The sequence below is a fragment of the Euprymna scolopes genome, chromosome 23 (genome assembly GCF_053919585.1).
Source record: "Euprymna scolopes isolate OS-2025 chromosome 23, ASM5391958v1, whole genome shotgun sequence".
In the NCBI taxonomy this organism is placed as follows: Eukaryota; Metazoa; Mollusca; class Cephalopoda; order Sepiida; family Sepiolidae; genus Euprymna; species Euprymna scolopes.
The window spans coordinates 98148375-98167663 of record NC_136504.1 but is presented as its reverse complement, the minus strand read 5'-3'; the positions used below and the strand labels follow the sequence as shown (position 1 = coordinate 98167663).

Genomic DNA, 19289 nt, shown 5'->3' with positions numbered 1-19289 from the left:
AGAGAGAGAGAAGAGAGAGAGAGAAAGAAGAGAGAGAGAGAAGAGGAAGAAAGAGGAAAGAAAATAAAAAGAGAGATTCTGCTAATACTACTACATGAAAGAAGAGAGAGAAAGAAGAGAGAGAGAGAGAGAAGAGAGAGAGAGAGAAGAGGAAGAAAGAGGAAAGAAAATAAAAAGAGAGATTCTGCTAATACTACTACATGAAAGAAGAGAGAGAAAGAACAAAGAGAGAAAGAACAGAGAGAGAGAGAGAGAAAGAAAAGGAAGAAAGAGGAAAGAAAATAAAAAGAGAGATTCTGCTAATACTACTACATGAAAGAAGAGAGAGAAAGAACAAAGAGAGAAAGAACAGAGAGAGAGAGAGAGAAGAGGAAGAAAGAGGAAAGAAAATAAAAAGAGAGATTCTGCTAATACTACTACATGAAAGAAGAGAGAGAAAGAACAAAGAGAGAAAGAACAGAGAGAGAGAGAGAGAGAGAAGAGGAAGAAAGAGGAAAGAAAATAAAAAGAGAGATTCTGCTAATACTACTACATGAAAGAAGAGAGAGAAAGAACAAAGAGAGAAAGAACAGAGAGAGAGAGAGAAGAGGAAGAAAGAGGAAAGAAAATAAAAAGAGAGATTCTGCTAATACTACTACATGAAAGAAGAGAGAGAAAGAACAAAGAGAGAAAGAACAGAGAGAGAGAGAGAGAGAAGAGGAAGAAAGAGGAAAGAAAATAAAAAGAGAGATTCTGCTAATACTACTACATGAAAGAAGAGAGAGAAAGAACAAAGAGAGAAAGAACAGAGAGAGAGAGAGAGAAAGAAGAGGAAGAAAGAGGAAAGAAAATAAAAAGAGAGATTCTGCTAATACTACTACATGAAAGAAGAGAGAGAAAGAACAAAGAGAGAAAGAACAGAGAGAGAGAGAGAGAAAGAAGAGGAAGAAAGAGGAAAGAAAATAAAAAGAGAGATTCTGCTAATACTACTACATGAAAGAAGAGAGAGAAAGAACAAAGAGAGAAAGAACAGAGAGAGAGAGAGAGAGAGAAGAGGAAGAAAGAGGAAAGAAAATAAAAAGAGAGATTCTGCTAATACTACTACATGAAAGAAGAGAGAGAAAGAACAAAGAGAGAAAGAACAGAGAGAGAGAGAGAAGAGGAAGAAAGAGGAAAGAAAATAAAAAGAGAGATTCTGCTAATACTACTACATGAAAGAAGAGAGAGAAAGAACAAAGAGAGAAAGAACAGAGAGAGAGAGAGAGAGAAGAGGAAGAAAGAGGAAAGAAAATAAAAAGAGAGATTCTGCTAATACTACTACATGAAAGAAGAGAGAGAAAGAACAAAGAGAGAAAGAACAGAGAGAGAGAGAGAGAGAAGAGGAAGAAAGAGGAAAGAAAATAAAAAGAGAGATTCTGCTAATACTACTACATGAAAGAAGAGAGAGAAAGAACAAAGAGAGAAAGAACAGAGAGAGAGAGAGAGAGAAGAGGAAGAAAGAGGAAAGAAAATAAAAAGAGAGATTCTGCTAATACTACTACATGAAAGAAGAGAGAGAAAGAACAAAGAGAGAAAGAACAGAGAGAGAGAGAGAGAAGAGGAAGAAAGAGGAAAGAAAATAAAAAGAGAGATTCTGCTAATACTACTACATGAAAGAAGAGAGAGAAAGAACAAAGAGAGAAAGAACAGAGAGAGAGAGAGAGAGAGAAGAGGAAGAAAGAGGAAAGAAAATAAAAAGAGAGATTCTGCTAATACTACTACATGAAAGAAGAGAGAGAAAGAACAAAGAGAGAAAGAACAGAGAGAGAGAGAGAAAGAAGAGGAAGAAAGAGGAAAGAAAATAAAAAGAGAGATTCTGCTAATACTACTACATGAAAGAAGAGAGAGAAAGAACAAAGAGAGAAAGAACAGAGAGAGAGAGAGAGAGAAGAGGAAGAAAGAGGAAAGAAAATAAAAAGAGAGATTCTGCTAATACTACTACATGAAAGAAGAGAGAGAAAGAACAAAGAGAGAAAAAACAGAGAGAGAGAGAGAGAAAGAAGAGGAAGAAAGAGGAAAGAAAATAAAAAGAGAGATTCTGCTAATACTACTACATGAAAGAAGAGAGAGAAAGAACAAAGAGAGAAAGAACAGAGAGAGAGAGAGAGAGAGAAGAGGAAGAAAGAGGAAAGAAAATAAAAAGAGAGATTCTGCTAATACTACTACATGAAAGAAGAGAGAGAAAGAACAAAGAGAGAAAGAACAGAGAGAGAGAGAGAGAGAGAAGAGGAAGAAAGAGGAAAGAAAATAAAAAGAGAGATTCTGCTAATACTACTACATGAAAGAAGAGAGAGAAAGAACAAAGAGAGAAAGAACAGAGAGAGAGAGAGAGAGAAGAGGAAGAAAGAGGAAAGAAAATAAAAAGAGAGATTCTGCTAATACTACTACATGAAAGAAGAGAGAGAAAGAACAAAGAGAGAAAGAACAGAGAGAGAGAGAGAGAGAAGAGGAAGAAAGAGGAAATAAAATAAAAAGAGAGATTCTGCTAATACTACTACATAGGATGTTTACATTTCCAACACTTTTTATTCAGAGTTCAACAGAACATAATGTATGAAAGAAAAGTGTGCCCAATTAATAATTATCAAATGTTTACATAGTATACATTATCTACATGAAACTTACTGATAAATACAAAATATTCTTTGTTAACTTTGATTGGTCATAACTTTGTTCCTAATGATCCGAGCAAAACAAATCAAATTCCCGCATGTTGAAATGTTAGCAATAATCAAACAAATTTGACACTGTGCATATTTATCGAACATGAAATTTTAAAATTCAAAAAACAATTTCCTTTTCTGTTCTGATCCCTTTTTTTTTTTTTTTTTTTTTTTTTCATTTTTAACTTTCAACTCCTACTGGAACATGAAATTAAAACCATGATAATGATTATCTTTTCCCTTTTTCCGTTCATATCATAATATAATTTATACTGTTTGCAAACTTGACCCACAGATAAGAAAGCTACAGCTATCCAAACACATTAGATGTGAAATTCTGCCAATGTCCAGACGCAAATCAATCCAACGGCGACTTTGGTGCTATTGGAATGTGATATGGTTCTGTTTAGTCCTAGAAGATCCACACTCCCAGGCTTATCTTCTCTCGTAGAAAAGGTTACTTTATTGCTAATTACCGTAGAAACCCCTACTGAAAAATGCTAATATGATAACTTAAGCATTTTTTTGTAAGTCAGAGAGCATTGGTTTCTCAAGACCACATCTGACCTTATGTTTTACCACTTAAAAAAGATGTAAATATTATTGGCGGATCTGAACGAGAATCACCCTAAAAACGGCTTTTGGAATAACCTCCCCTCCCAACCTCCCTAGGTTAAGAACGGCTTTTGGAATAAACATCCCCCAACCTCCCCATATTAAGAACGGCTTTCAGTTTTTTGCAATTATCTTTAAGGGATTATTATTGATTGGACACTGATATATGGGAGAGGGGGGGGTGATTCTCATTCAGACGTGCTATATTATTTTTTAGACATTAGTAATTTTTATGCAACCAATGAATTTGAACGGTTCAACATAATTGAGATATCAAGTTAAGCCAGGTTTAACACATTTAACGCCGGTTACAGATTAATAAACAATCAAAATTAAGAAATAAAAAAAGATGTAGTTAATGAAACAATGCAAAGAAAATACTCACCTTAATTATTATTCTGAGGCCGGCATCAATACCGAACCACTCGGCCATTACGATAGGGTTGTTGCAGTAAAACCGTGAGAGATCAAGAATGTTGCCATATTGCAAAATCAACTGGAAACAGAAAATTAAATGTGTCAGTTTTGGTTCATATGTTTGATGACACATTAACCTTTTTTTGGTTATTCAATGTTGGAAATGAGGATTGAGGACATGTGTTGCATGAAGCGAGAAATGATATGAGAATGATACAATGGATGTGTAATAGATGAGTCTGAAAGGCTTATATCTGATGATATCAAAGAAAGATGAAATTTGAAAAATATAGGGAGACGTGCATGTGACATTCCTAATGCCGGGTATCACTAGATCACCTTGCAATTAGATACCATTGTTGTCTTATTTCGCTTTGTCATGTAAGCAGATGGAGCCTGTGGAAACTTTAAGTCACGTGATTTAATTTGGCAAATCAAATTAACCCTTTTCATTTGATGTGTGACGGAGGCTTGCGTTGAGACTCAGCAAGAGTTATTTTTCTAACTCCTGAAGTGGCAGTGGAGATGAAAGGAAGTCCCCTTGTGTTGTCAACATCGAGTAAAGAAAGCAGTGGAGATGAATTGCGTCAAAATGCGTAATGTCTGACAGATAGGAAAAGGCAGATGCAAGAAATGTAACAAGCGCATTTTAAAATGAATCAACAGTATGAACGAAAATTTTATGAATACTTGAACTTTCTTACATCTGAATTATATGGCACAAGGCCTTAAGTTTGGAGTTACTAACTCACAGAAGTAATGAAGAGAAATGAAAGGATATTTTATTTCGAACGGAAATAAAATTATGAATTTGGTGCAGATTGAGTTGGAAGTATGCATGTCCGCAAGAGAGTATCTTGCGATACGAAATCATGTTTTTGCTAGTCATAGATTTTACTTAATTTTTGCAAGCTGTGGATTCAACTTAACCAATTAGGGCACAAGTCCTCAAGTTTTTTTGCGAGTCGTGGGTTTCCTTCTTTAGTAAGAAAAAAGAGCACGATAAAAAAAAATAAAAATAAAAAAGGGAAAGAGAAAAAAATAAAAAGGGAACACCATAGATGGCATAAGGTCATCATAAGTGATATAATATTCCTCATATGGATTTAACCCAATGAAAAGGTTGGTGATGAATTCATTTTCATTCTATTTTTTAAAAGGTTCCTATTAAATATCTTATGCAGTATTTTAATGGCTGCTGCTTCGATCTAAGTGACTTTTGAACTGGCACGTTCGCGTGCGTTTATATGTTTGACTTTCACCTTTATATTTCGACTCAGTAATCCTCCTCAGAAAATTATTTGATTCTCAACTTTCAATGCCCTGAGAATGTCGTGCTATCCTGCAATTGCGAATTTTAAGAGGCTTTCATTTTTCATCTTTGCTTTTCTTATCAGTTCTGTTGAGCTGTTGGTTTTATAAAAAAAAATAAAAACAAACCAAAAAATTATAAACTCTAATTCTCTGCATTTGCATCCTCCTCCTCCTCCCCATATTTTCCTATGTTGAACATTTATGCTTTTAACTAACCTATCAAAATCTTACTTCCTTCTTTATTCGAGAGATAAGAGAATTTATAGAGGCTCCAAAGGGATACAAGTATATTAGCCCCTACCCGGCTCAGCACCATTCAAAGATTTCCTTATGAGTTTTCATTTGGTGAGAGAGGGAGTTGGGTAGCACATTTCCAATGGTGGACTTCTCTGCCCCCAACGAAGCCGGAATGGAGTGGATTTACATACCAATCTTCATGCATGCATTGAAGATAACCAGAATGCTCGATACTGGATTGGAAATATAACAGGGAAGAATAATTGACTTATTGTATGGCCATAAAGAAAAAAAAAAATGGATGAAAATTCTTGGGTTGGTAGATGTGAAACAGTTGAGGTAGCAAGTTCAGTTGACAGGGGAAGGTCAAGGAAAAACTGGGAAGAATAATAAAAAGTTTTCAGATATTCGTATGTGTTGACCTACATTTTCATCATGGTATTCAGATTATGTAACCCCATTTACTTCCAACGAGTTTAAAAACCAGGAAGTTGCTTCGATAAGTAAATATGCAAATTAGCCGAATAAAGTGATGAAAATAGACTTGAGAGAAAAAGTTTTGGAAGTTATTTTTTTGAAATCGTCAACCAATCAGGAATACTATGCATAGGTTTTGGGAACTTTTGTTTGCACTATAACAGTCTCCAAAAAAAAAAGAAGCATCCTATTGAATAAAACTTTATGATCTTCTCACAAAAACGTCTCCTGTTTTATATCACTTTTCCCTTGTCCAGGGATGAAATGTTTTCTGATATTTCACAAGAAATATCTCCAATCCGGCAATCCAGTTGCTCCACTATCACCAAATCTTGTTTACCCAGTTGCTTCCAAGTTTTCCTTCTACAATAGTTTATCAAGTAAAATGAACATTCTACACGTCCATACAAGTGCAACAGATTTATTCTTAGGACACCCTCTATGCTGTGCAGATGTAGTGCTTTCAGCCAATCCCCTGATCCGACATTTCCCATTGCAGATCCATCAAAACATGGATCTGCCACTGTGCTACAATCGTCAAAAGAGGATCGGGTGAGGACCTAGTATTGGCTACTATACAACACAATATCCTTCCCAACACTATTATTAAAAACTTAAGCCCCCTCCCCTTCCCAGTTGATGGAAAAAAAATTTATTTCAACCGTTTATGTATTTTCTTTTTATTATTACAGTAGAACCCTGGGATACGGTGGCTCTAGGATATGTTTTTTTTCTTAGGTGGAATACAATGTTTCTTTCCGGCCTCTGGTTACGTTATTTTCCCCGCCTTATGGTGTTATCATGTTATTTGATCATATACATGTGTATTATATTCAATTCAGTCTCGAAAGACAATGGATACCTTTTGTAAGGCGAGCTGCACATGTAATTGTGAGGCAAGGGTTGCGCAAACTCCAACCACATCTTTCCTGAATTAACATTACTTGAGTCCAGTGGCAAAAGTCACAGACGACTGAAAACGATGCAGAGATAAACAGAAAGCATATACAGCACCTAGAATTCCAAAATGGTCACCCATTTTAGTACTGACCAGGCTCAATGTTGCTTAACTTCGGTGATCTAACGAGGAACAGTGTTTCAATGTGATTATGCCGTATTATATATTATAATACCTAATATCAGAGTAAATCCACCGAACAATATTTGAACCCTGCCTTGTAACGAGAAATATCGGACAAGAAAAAGTAGTATATTAGGAGCAGATATGGCTGCCTTTTTCTTACATCATCTACGCGTAGATGGATGCAAATCACTAAGATGAAATGTCTATTTTTGGAATTATCTTTCAGCCATGTTTTGTGATGTTTTTTATTTTCTACTGGAAAAATAACCTTATTGCAAGTAATATATTTTCAATAAAAATGAACGACTAAAATGGGGAGGGAACAAAATATATTTTCAGAAAGTTTTACTCAGTTTAAATAAAAAAAAGTATAAGTATTTGTGAGTTGAGGATAATAGGAAATAGGATTGTCAGAGTCGGCTGGTATATATGGATGTCAGTTTGACCTCCTGTATACCAGAAGCAAACGTAAAAGAGAAAGGAGTGATAAAAAGAGGATTGGGCAGTTGATTCAAAGCATGGATAGAGAATGACTTAAGATTGATGATAAACTAAGAGGTTAATGAACCACAATTATCTGTAGTTTCTCATCCACTACTGGCAGAAGAGAAAGCAACAGCAACATCTTAATAAAAGGTTCTTTCTTTCAAAATCAATGACTTTTTCATATTTATACGTGCTGTTGTGAAACATGATTTCAGCTGTCTTAGTCATGGGAAAAGTTGTTGACACGAGGTAGGTAGATTGGTTGGTTGGTTGTTTTACGGCATATCAACCCTTTTCGGGTTATTTAATGCCGAATCCAAAGATTTTGAAGAAAATACTTTTTTAATAGAATATATTTGTTGTTTTCACGTCGGTTTCTATTCAACCCATGGTTGGGACCCTAACAGGTACTACCACTCCGGGTCAGAGTGGACCTGGGAGCAATGGTAATTAAAGGGTGGCTCCACACTCCCCAAAGCCCACAAGCTGGGGCCTCACCACTGGATATAGTTTAAGGTCATATCCAGGACCCCCATTGAGGGACTTTTACCCTCTGCAGGGGGGGCAGTCGGCGTATTCTAATGCCCCACCGACAGGGCCGACACGAGGTAGGATATGTGTCGTTATGATTTGTGATTGCATTGGTTACAACTGATATATTTTATTTGGTTGTGAATTGTGCAACATTTAAACACTCACCTCAATGTTGATTCCTTCAGTTTGAAAATGACATTCCATTCCATGCTGGGTTTTCACATGGGTTAGCAAGGAACGGCTAATATTGGGCACAGTATGGATGCAACTTGTGGTAACGGTTGACTTGACCAAACTGAGAAGATCAACCTTAGTCAACTTCACATTCAACTGAAAAAAAAAAAAAATAAAAAAAATAAATAAAAATTGATATTTTACGATGAAACAACAAATCAATTGTCATGTAAAAACAACCTAATTGGCTGACTGTATTCAGAGGAAACCTGAAGGTTTACTTTTTATTAGCTGCTACACCGAAATGTAGAGAAAGGTGCCACTTCATACCCAGGATTAATCCATCTGCCCTTAATCCTCCCCTTATAATGCTGAGTGTTTAGCAAGCTGGCATCAAGTATCTACTATTATATAAAAGTCACTTTGTGTGTGTGTGTGTGTGTGAGCTCCTTTCTTATAGGTTCCGAAACAGCTGAACCAATCCTTTGCAAATTTCACACAAAAGTAATTTATATATATCTAGCAGTGTGCTTAGATATGTTTTGTACAGACATTCATCCGATAATAATTGAAAATTGAAAAATCCAATCTTAAAATAGTTTTTCTCTTATAGATAAATAAGAATTTTTATAAAAATATCGAATTTTGAATTTCAGTCAGTTCATTAGCAGTCTCAGTCTTGACATGACTGAATCACTGCTGATCGTAACTGCTTTGATTCTTTGCCGACTGGATTTACTATCGCCATCTTTGTTCTACAGAATGGCTCAACACTTAACAATTTCAGCATGGTAACAAAAGTGCATAAGTATTAACAAAAGTTTTATTCATTTAATAAAAAAAAAGTATATAACATTATTTCCGTTAAAAATAAAAATTTAACTAAAAATAATAAATTATACAAAATAGATTTTTTAAAAAAAAATTTAAGCACATATTATGTGGGATTTTACTTGTTCTTTCTTCAAAACATCAGGATAACATTTTAAAACTTTGAAATCTATTAAAAAATTTAATATGAAAACTCTTAGTAATTCAACATTCACATCAGTACCAGTCATTTAAAATAATAAAAAATAAAAAAATTAAGCTTCAGGTTTTTTAATCTTCAAATATTTATTCAGCATGTTTGGTTTGGTTTTGTAGAGAAAAATTCTTTTTTTTTTTTTAATTTGCAAAGAAAAAAAAAATCAATAATATCAATGTTTAATACATGTTAGGACAAGAATCCAGTATCTTCAGACAGCCTGATCTGGTAGCACAAGTGCATACGAATGAACAAACTCTAAAAAAACAAAAAACAAATAAAAAAAAACAAAAACACCAAAACTTTTTAATAACAGATAATAGATAATACACCTACTTTAAACGTAATCTGACACCATAACTGTTCGTCTTCATCAAAAATGTAATCATGGATGGCCTTGTCAAATGATTTCAGCATCTACAAATATTAAAATAAAAAAAAGAATAAATAAATTTTTTTACAGAAATTTAAACAATCAGTACTTGTCCAGAAAAAAACAAAAATAAAGAAAAATCTGTACGAGCGAAACGGAGTATCAGATTCCAAAAATCATATAAATTGATCAAGTAGCTTTATTTTTTCAAAGTAAAATCATTTTTGAACAAATTTGAGTTTTTTTATAATATCCTCATGTTAAAAATAGCTTTCTAAAATCTTGCAAGCTTGAATAATTTAGAGTTATTTCCCTAGTTTTCAAAAGGTCATCACAATATCATTGCTGTTTGATAGCTATAAAATTTAATTTTTCTTTTTTACTTTTCTTTTATGTATAGGGGAATTCTGGGCTAGCACCAAACATGCTAATAGTTATACTAAATAAAAGTTTATTTTCATTATATTTAAAAACTTTTAATCTGGACACAAAAATTCTTGCAATTTATTTTGGCGGCAGAATTAGTCACTAATTTATGACTCTTCAAAATCTTAGAAATTAAAATATTTGCTATCTTATTAATTGTGCAGAGTTAAAGTGTTTAATCTTTCTCTTTGTTTTTTTTGTGACTGTTCTTTTTGTTTGACAAATTACATAAAAATGATTCGCAGTTTTTGTGTGAAATATTTGAAATGTTAAACACAAACTGGAACATTGTTACTTGCGTTAGAATGACTAATAAGAAATAGGAACTTTTCGAGGTAAAAAAAATCAGTGTCTATTTTCTGATGCTAAAGGCGATTCTATTTACAGTTTTGTTTTTACTTTACTGATACAAATCATAAAACTATAACTATTTACTAATACAAATAATAAAATCATAACTACTGATGCTAATCATAAAACTATAACTATTTACTGATACAAATAATAAAATCATAACTACTGATGCTAATCATAAAACTATACTATTTACTGATACAAATCATAAAACTATAACTATTTACTGATACAAATCATAAAACTATTTACTGATACTAATCATAAAACTATTTACTGATACTAATCATAAAACTAAAACTATTTACTGATACTAATCATAAAATCATAACTATTTACTAATACAAATAATAAAATCATAACTATTTACTAATACAAATAATAAAATCATAACTACTGATGCTAATCATAAAACTATAACTATTTACTGATACTAATCATAAAATCATAACTATTTACTGATACTAATCATAAAATCATAACTATTTACTGATACTAATCATAAAACTATAACTATTTACTGATACTAATCATAAAACTATAACTATTTACTGATACAAATCATAAAATCATAACTATTTACTGATACAAATCATAAAATCATAACTATTTACTGATACAAATCATAAAATCATAACTATTTACTGATACAAATCATAAAATCATAACTATTTACTGATACAAATAATAAAATCATAACTATTTACTGATACAACTCATAAAATCATAACTATTTACTGATACAAATCATAAAATTATAACTATTTATTGATACTAATCATAAAACTATAACTATTTACTGATACTAATCATAAAATCATAACTATTTACTGATACAAATAATAAAATTATAACTACTGATGCTAATCATAAAACTATAACTATTTACTGATACAAATCATAAAATCATAACTATTTACTGATGCTAATCATAAAACTATAACTATTTACTGATACAAATCATAAAATTATAACTATTTACTGATATTAATCATAAAATTATAACTATTTACTAATACAAATAATAAAATCATAACTATTTACTAATACAAATAATAAAATCATAACTATTTACTAATACAAATAATAAAATCATAACTACTGATGCTAATCATAAAACTATAACTATTTACTGATACAAATCATAAAATCATAACTATTTACTGATACTAATCATAAAACTATAACTATTTACTGATACTAATCATAAAACTATAACTATTTACTGATACAAATCATAAAATCATAACTATTTACTGATACAAATCATAAAATCATAACTATTTACTGATACAAATAATAAAATCATAACTATTTACTGATACAAATCATAAAATCATAACTATTTACTGATACAAATCATAAAATTATAACTATTTATTGATACTAATCATAAAACTATAACTATTTACTGATACTAATCATAAAATCATAACTATTTACTGATACAAATAATAAAATTATAACTACTGATGCTAATCATAAAACTATAACTATTTACTGATACAAATCATAAAATCATAACTATTTACTGATGCTAATCATAAAACTATAACTATTTACTGATACAAATCATAAAATTATAACTATTTACTGATATTAATCATAAAATTATAACTATTTACTGATATTAATCATAAAATTATAACTATTTACTGATATTAATCATAAAATTATAACTATTTCCTGATGCTAATCATAAAACTATAACTATTTACTGATACAAATAATAAAATCATAACTATTTACTGATGCTAATCATAAAACTATAATTATTTACTGATATTAATTTAACAGAAAAACTAAAATCCAGTGTATCTTTGCATTCGCAAAAATCATACCAAAGATCATCCTACATCTAAAAAAAAAATTATCCTCTTATACATGTAGTCTTGTTACCATATCTGGGCTGGAGCATTCGTCTCACTCATAGACAGAATTAAAAAAAGTCTCAAATCTATCGGCCAGGCTTAAAATCCGTGTCCCATCCTCACAATGCCACATCTTGTGCCTATTTTACAAGTAGTTTAACAGAATGTGCTCTGATGAACTCCTAGCACTTATGCTCCCTTGACATACAAACTCCCGACTAACCCTCACAAGCAGAAAAATCCCACCCTTTTACCATCTAGGTCCCTAGATGTTGTAAAATTAGTTTCTTCCCTTGGACTGCTAGACCTATGAATTCCCTCCATGTTTCTTGCTTTCCTGACTGCACTAACAGGCAAAAGTTTAAATGTAATGTGAACAGACATCCTGCTGCTCAATTCCTCTCAGTTCCCTTTTAAGTATGATCCCAAGTTTAAGTTCCAAGTGGCAATATACCTTGTTTCGGGTGAAAATGAGTAGATATATATAAAAAGAATCAAGTTTGGAATAAGAACCCAAGAAGCTGCAAAGCAGGACACTATATATACAAATGTTGGCATATTTGGACATATTTTATTGGTTTTAAAATATAGGTTCTTTTTTACCAATTGTCATAAAATTTTAACCATATAATAGTTTTATAATCTTCAAAAAGTCTGCAAATTTTCATGTAGTTTCATACCGTAGAATCAAACATATGAGCATTTCAATATTTAATTTGGCTACGAGTATGTATGTATATATATATATATATATATATATATACCATGTTTTTTGGGAATTAAACAAATGAAGGCACATTGGAAAGCTATGACCTGAATTATGGTGGGCTATATGACATTTGCCCTTAAGGTCACACATTAAGGGGAAAGGTCGCACATTAAGGGGATCATCAATCATCCAGAGCCTATTTTTGGCACATTTTACAGCCATAAAATGTTTCAATCATAATCATTTGTTTTCCTAGTTTTGCATATGAATTACAAAATATCCGATATTTCCTCAAAACCTCTGGCCTTGATGGAGGGGAGACTAAAATTTGCTATTATGGTTTCAAATGATCTGAAATAACAGCAAGGGGAGACTTGATTCTAAATATTTCTAATATGTTATATCTCTCCTCTTTGGTTTTCATACATAAAGTAAATTTCATAGTGCATAAGGATTATTTAATTCTGGAGGTATTCATAATCGCACCCTATTTCTAAAAAACAGTAAAACAGACTGAATATATCAGGATCCTGTATGACGTAATAGAGGTCGAAGAAATACAAAAATGCAAATACATAAATTTGTAAAAAGAAATGTTTGGAAAACTTATCCCATAAACATTTGAGGTAATCAGGGCAGAGGTCAAAATTACTCACTTTCCGTCTTTTTGAAGCCTTAAGAGATGAAAAGTCTTTTTGTTTCCGAGGTTTATCGGATTCTGTTCCAATTTTCTCTTCAGATTCTTCTATAGCTTCAGCATCTGTATCTGAAAATATAATAAAAATATTTAACAACCATTTTAAACTATTATGTATCATATATATATATATATATATATATATATATATATACATTTGTTTACTGTTTTGGGGAAAGAATTCCACCAAAGTGCTCGATTACAAAGAAAAAATTTCAATATAAGAGCTTAATATTTATTTAAAAAGGTCAAAAAAACATTGGTATTGTCGGTTTCAAGCCTAACATAAGGGGGACCAGTTAATGGTAAATAATATTAGGCTCTTGTCAGCCATATTGTTTTGTTTCAGAAATATCCCCTACTGATTGTGAAATATATTTTAAACGTCTTTTAATACGGGATCAATAGGCCGTCTTTTTTTTTTTTTTTTACAATTTTTATTAATTATCAAAGTTACATAGACACAAGAACAATGTACACACAGAAAGTCTCATGGGTTACGTGGCATGTCAGTAAAGACATGTACAGTAAATCAGGAAGCAAATAAATAGAACGTTATAAGGAGAAAGTGAACCCTCTCTTTCTAGAAGTTATTAAATTTGTTTTTTATCAAAATTTTTTCTGCTCATGTGATAGTGATCGTAATCTATGATAATCGTCAGAAAAAAATTTAAAAACGTGAAAAAAAAAACCCTGCATTTTTTGGGATGGGCCACTCTCGTATAGGTCTGCCCGTCTAATATATAAAAGGCAAAATGTGTGCATGTGTGTTTGTAAGTCTTGCAAAAACTTTCGACACATGTGACAGATGCTCATGAGATCAGTATTGTTTTGAAGTTTGATCCTTCGGACGACAAATATAAATAAAATTGGCCAAAAACATTCATTCCTTCACCCTCAACTGGGCAGTTTTGTACAAGGAAGGGTCGTTTTTTTTGTTGACATTTTTGCAAGTCATAGTCCCCGTTGGATTGACTATGCTAAATTTCAACGCTCTCAACTTCCGTTTACACCATAGATGCATCGGCCGAGATGTTAAGGGTTTTTTTTTTTTTCCTCTCTCGCGTTACTGGTTCAAGCCTGCCTGCCTACTTTTTTCTTTTTATTTTTTTTTCTAACATGTCTCTCCACCCAAACGACCCACTGTTGTTTTGAACCTCACCCCCCAACTACCACGGTCTTTTTTTTTTTTTTTTTAATCCTCTACCCAGGGTTCCTTACTACACCTCCACACACCCGAGCAACGCCGGGGAACCCTGCTAGTTTTTTTTTTTAATATTGGGAGAATTTTGGACAAGCACTGAATTACAAACACTAAGAAAGAAAATGTCAAGAACACTCACCATCACTGTCAGGATCTTGTAAGTCAGCATCATCGTCACTTTCACTTTCATCAGTGTCATCATAATCCTGTTCGTCATCCTTAGTCTTTTTCGATTTAGTCGCTGCATCATCGTCATCATCATCGTCATCATCATCATCGTCGTCATCTTCAGCATTTTTATTATCACTTTTACCCTTCGAGACATCATTATCATCATCACTTTCATAATTTGCGCCATCATCCTCATCACCACTGATATTCATATCAATATCATCATCATTGCCTTCATCCCCATCCGCTTCCTCCTGCTCATCATTACCCTCATCATCATTCTTTTTACTTACAGATTTAGCAAAAGATTGACGGATTACTTTTCCAGGAATTCTAAGGCTGTGGCAGAAAATAATAGAAATATATTTTTATATTATTTATTCAGTATTGTGTTTATAAAAACAGACAAAAAAAAACGATAAAGCAGAAAAATAATTACAAGAAATAAAAAATTATTGAATAATTCAGTTTTATCTGTTTCTTTTATTTCGGCCAATTTCGTATGACTTATCTCCCTTGCTTTCAGCTAACTTCCATGATTTCAAAGTAGAAAATGGTGAAAAAAAAAACCAGCATAATTAAAAATTTTTTTCACTAATTTCAACATCACACATCAGTACATCAGAGCGTTTTTCCTTGAAATGAATGTTTTTGATCATCTAATTTTTATGCACAAGAGTACGCAACATTTAATTCTGGAATACCTACAGGGTTAAATGATAAAATTGTCGCCCTAGAAAAGATGACATGATTCCATTTCCATTTGATGAAAACCTGTTTTCTTTTTTTGTTGCAAACTATCTACTAGTTGGTCAGCTGTGTACAAATCCCAAAAGCGAAAGGAGCCTTTTTTTTTTTTTTTTTTTTTACACAGTGATCACCACTTATCAAGGCCCGAAAGCCACTCAGGGATAAGCCTTCTATGACGTCTGAAAGTGATGCAATGTTCAACGAAAAAAATCGGAGATATGCTGCTGTTACAACTCATGCTCTTTAACGATCCAAGTTATGACAACAGGGGAACATTGCCAGCATTGATGGATTGCACAAATAACAGGGATGTACCCAGGGTAATAAAAACAAAGTTTTTAGCCACAGTTATGGTCTTAGTGTGGTTTCAAGTGACGGCCATATCATGCCACCTCACATTTCCAAAGTCGGCTTAAAAGTTAACACCATACTGTACCGGGATGTGTTGAAGAGTGTGGTGATCCCCTAGTATAATCAGGTGGGTGTTGGCAGACCCTGAGTGTGGCAACAGGATTCAATGCTGGCTCACGTCCAAAAAGACCCAGGTTTGGCTTCAGAAGGAGTGCTACGACTTTGTACCCTTCTCTCATTGACCTCCATCTTCCCCTGATCTAAACCCGCAGGACTACTTCGTTTGATCATATGTTGAGAACATCACCAACATGACCTCCCACAATGCCAAAGCCAGCATGATTGCCGCCATCCATTGAGTATTTGGTGAGTTCCTGTTGGCGCTTGTGGAAAAGGCATGCTCCCAGTTCTAAACCAGTATTGAGAAGCTGATTGTTCTGTGGTAACTGACACCCCTATTCCTGTCTTCACATGGACTCTCCCATCGCTGTGAAAGGCAGCCATTTTGGACTCTCTAATCAGAGATTCCATGCCAGCCTAATCATTGACATGACTTTACCGACTCTCCTGTTTGATATTGAGAACCCCTAAAATAAGGCCACAACATCTGGCGACGTAGGAATGAAAAAACCTCACAAGGACCCTTTCCTTTGGACTAATAATCAAAAACGTCTATTTTCCTATTTTTCTGACTCAACTTTAAATTTTTCTACCAGCTTTGAAAAGTTCAACAAGTTTACTTCTTTTTTTTCAACAACAAGAAAAAAAAAAAAAGAAATTATCGTCAAACCAAAACTGTGAGTAGCAAAAATATATATTGCTGTCCTAATCAATTTCTTGTTTTAAAATGAAATAGATTACATTCTATGCTGGGAAAAAAAAGTTATTGGTGAACTTGAATTTACGCTTTTGTATTTTTGAACACACATGTGGTTAGCTGGCAAGCAACCATTTTTTTTTTCTCTGTTATGGTGAACGATAAAAATAAAAACAGAAACAGAAAAGTCATTAAACCGACTCTACATAGGACACTTGCATCTAACCCACAATTATTTATTGAAACAAGTTCTACCAACGTGCCAATGTGGATATGTACTGACCATAAAAGCATATTCGAGGATTGTAAAAATACAACTCTATAAAAGGAAAATATTTCAGTAACAACAACAACAAAATGAAATTAGAAAAATACTGAAAGTCGAAACTAAAAAAGTTTATGGACTTCAAAAAAAAAAAAAAAAAAAAAAAAAAAAGAGAAAAAAAAAAAACGGTAACTTTAAAAGATTTTTTTTTCTCTCTCTGATATTTCTTAAATACTTTTGATGTTGGCAAAATTCTTTGACTTCAACAAATAGTACAGTTTTATTCTATGTAACACAGTGAAAGAACTTCCGGTTACCCTAGACGACATAAGAAAAGAAGCCGAGAGTAACGATTTTATAAAAGAAACCAAAGCAAAACTGGAATCGGATGAACAAGTAGCAGAAGCTTTCTCAGTGTGTGACCAGGTTCTACTATACAGAGATAGAGTAGTTATTCCAGCGACCCTACATAAAAAAATCCTCAAGGATTTTCACACAGGACACCCTGGCGCCACCAGAATGAAGAGCCTCATGCGTTCATACGTGTACTGGAAAAGCATGGACAAGGACATTGAAGAAAAAGTGAAATCATGCAAAGGATGTGCTCTAGCAGCGAAAGCAATTCAGTCCATGGCCCAAAGCCGACTATCCATGGTCACGAATACATGTGGACTATGCAGGACCACTTGATGGACACTACTACTTATAATAGTGGACAGTTTTTCCAAGTGGCCCGAAGTCTTTAGATGTAAGAGCCCAACTACGGACTTCACCATAAAAACTCTTCATGAGTTATTTGCACGATTCGGAGTGGTTGACTGTTTAGTGTCAGATAACGGCACTCAGTTTACGTCCGGGGACTTTAAAGAGTTCATTAGAGACTTCCAAGTGGACCACATTACAACTCCGACATACCACCCCAGGTCAAACGGCCAGGTGGAAAGATTTGTGGACACACTGAAGAGAGCTTTGAATAAGGCTAAGGACACGCCATCCGAAAAAGCCCTACAACAATTTCTTCAGGTGTACCGCATAACGCCCAACGAAAACACACCATCCCAGATGTCTCCAGCGGAAGTAATGTTTGCAAGGAAAATATGGCCAGTTTTTGATAAGTTATTACCAAAGCAGGTAAAACACACCAAGCTGACGATACCCAAGAAGAACTACATGCCGGGAGAAAAGATATTTTTCCAAATGCATAAAGATAATAGTACCTTCTGGGAGCGGGGAATGATCATTAACAGGATCAGTCGTATGGTCTATATGGTGGAAGGACCACACTCCACACATAAACACTTAAACCAAATTCGCAAACGCACTTCAGACGAGCCAAGTGAAATTCCATCTGAAGAAGAGACGATGGACCTCCTATATGAGGCATTTGATCTGGAACCTCCTCAAACCAGTACGGAAATACGTCGTTCCACTAGAAAAAGGAAGCTGACAGACCCCTTGGAAGTCAACCCTAAGAGAAAAAATTATATTTCAGGGAAATAAATCTTCGGAGGGGGGGTGTTCTGGGGTAACTGACACCCCTATTCCTGTCTTTACATGGACTCTCCCATCGCTGTGAAAGGCAGCCATTTTGAACTCTCTAATCAGAGATTCCATGCCAGCCTAATCGTTGACATGACTTTACCGACTCTCCTGTTTGATATTGTGAACCCCTAAAATAAGGCCACAACACTGATTGAGGGTGAAGGCAGCTACATTGAATAGATGTCAGCTCTACCACAAAATCAAGTTACCTGAATTGATTTTTTCAATAAAAGTTTTAAAATAAAGCTGTAATATTGTTTTCTTTAGGCGACAAAAGCTGTAATATTGTTTTCTTTAGGCGACAAATGTATCGTTCCACCCTGTACTTATCAGTAGGATTTTTAAAAAATAGGTTATGGGTCATGTGTTACGACCCAATACATTAGTTATACACTCTGAGAACATTTCAATACTTACACTATGTCCTGCGTATGGTTGATGTGCGTCTTTAGTCGACTCAGAAGTAAAGGTAAATATTCTTTTTCCATATGCTTTAGGACCTTAGTGGGATTTGTTGGGAGTTTGCTTTCATAAGCAGATGGCGGCAAGAATTTGAATTTCACGATATATAAACGATGATGCAAACTGTAAAAATAAAGAAAATAAAAAGCATAGATTTTAGCATCACATATCATTGGATTATTTGAATTAGTGTTGTGCATGCTTATGAGTAGGGCTATGACGAGAGAATATTCTTATCATTGTTTTGACTC

At 33.4% G+C, this 19289-nt stretch overlaps 1 protein-coding gene across 1 annotated transcript in view; it reads right to left on the bottom strand.

Annotated features, from left to right (window-relative positions):
* Positions 1 to 19289, bottom strand: part of LOC145246052 (DNA-directed RNA polymerase I subunit RPA1-like) — a 152185-nt gene that overhangs the window by 3953 nt on the left and 128943 nt on the right. Inside the window, exons 28-33 of the mRNA XM_080107895.1 lie at positions 18994 to 19161; positions 14820 to 15190; positions 13436 to 13545; positions 9383 to 9463; positions 8011 to 8175; positions 3682 to 3792 (exon numbers count right to left, since the gene is read on the bottom strand). Coding sequence (XP_079964021.1) covers positions 3682 to 3792; positions 8011 to 8175; positions 9383 to 9463; positions 13436 to 13545; positions 14820 to 15190; positions 18994 to 19161 — 1006 coding nt within the window. The remainder of the gene's footprint in view (positions 1 to 3681; positions 3793 to 8010; positions 8176 to 9382; positions 9464 to 13435; positions 13546 to 14819; positions 15191 to 18993; positions 19162 to 19289) is intronic.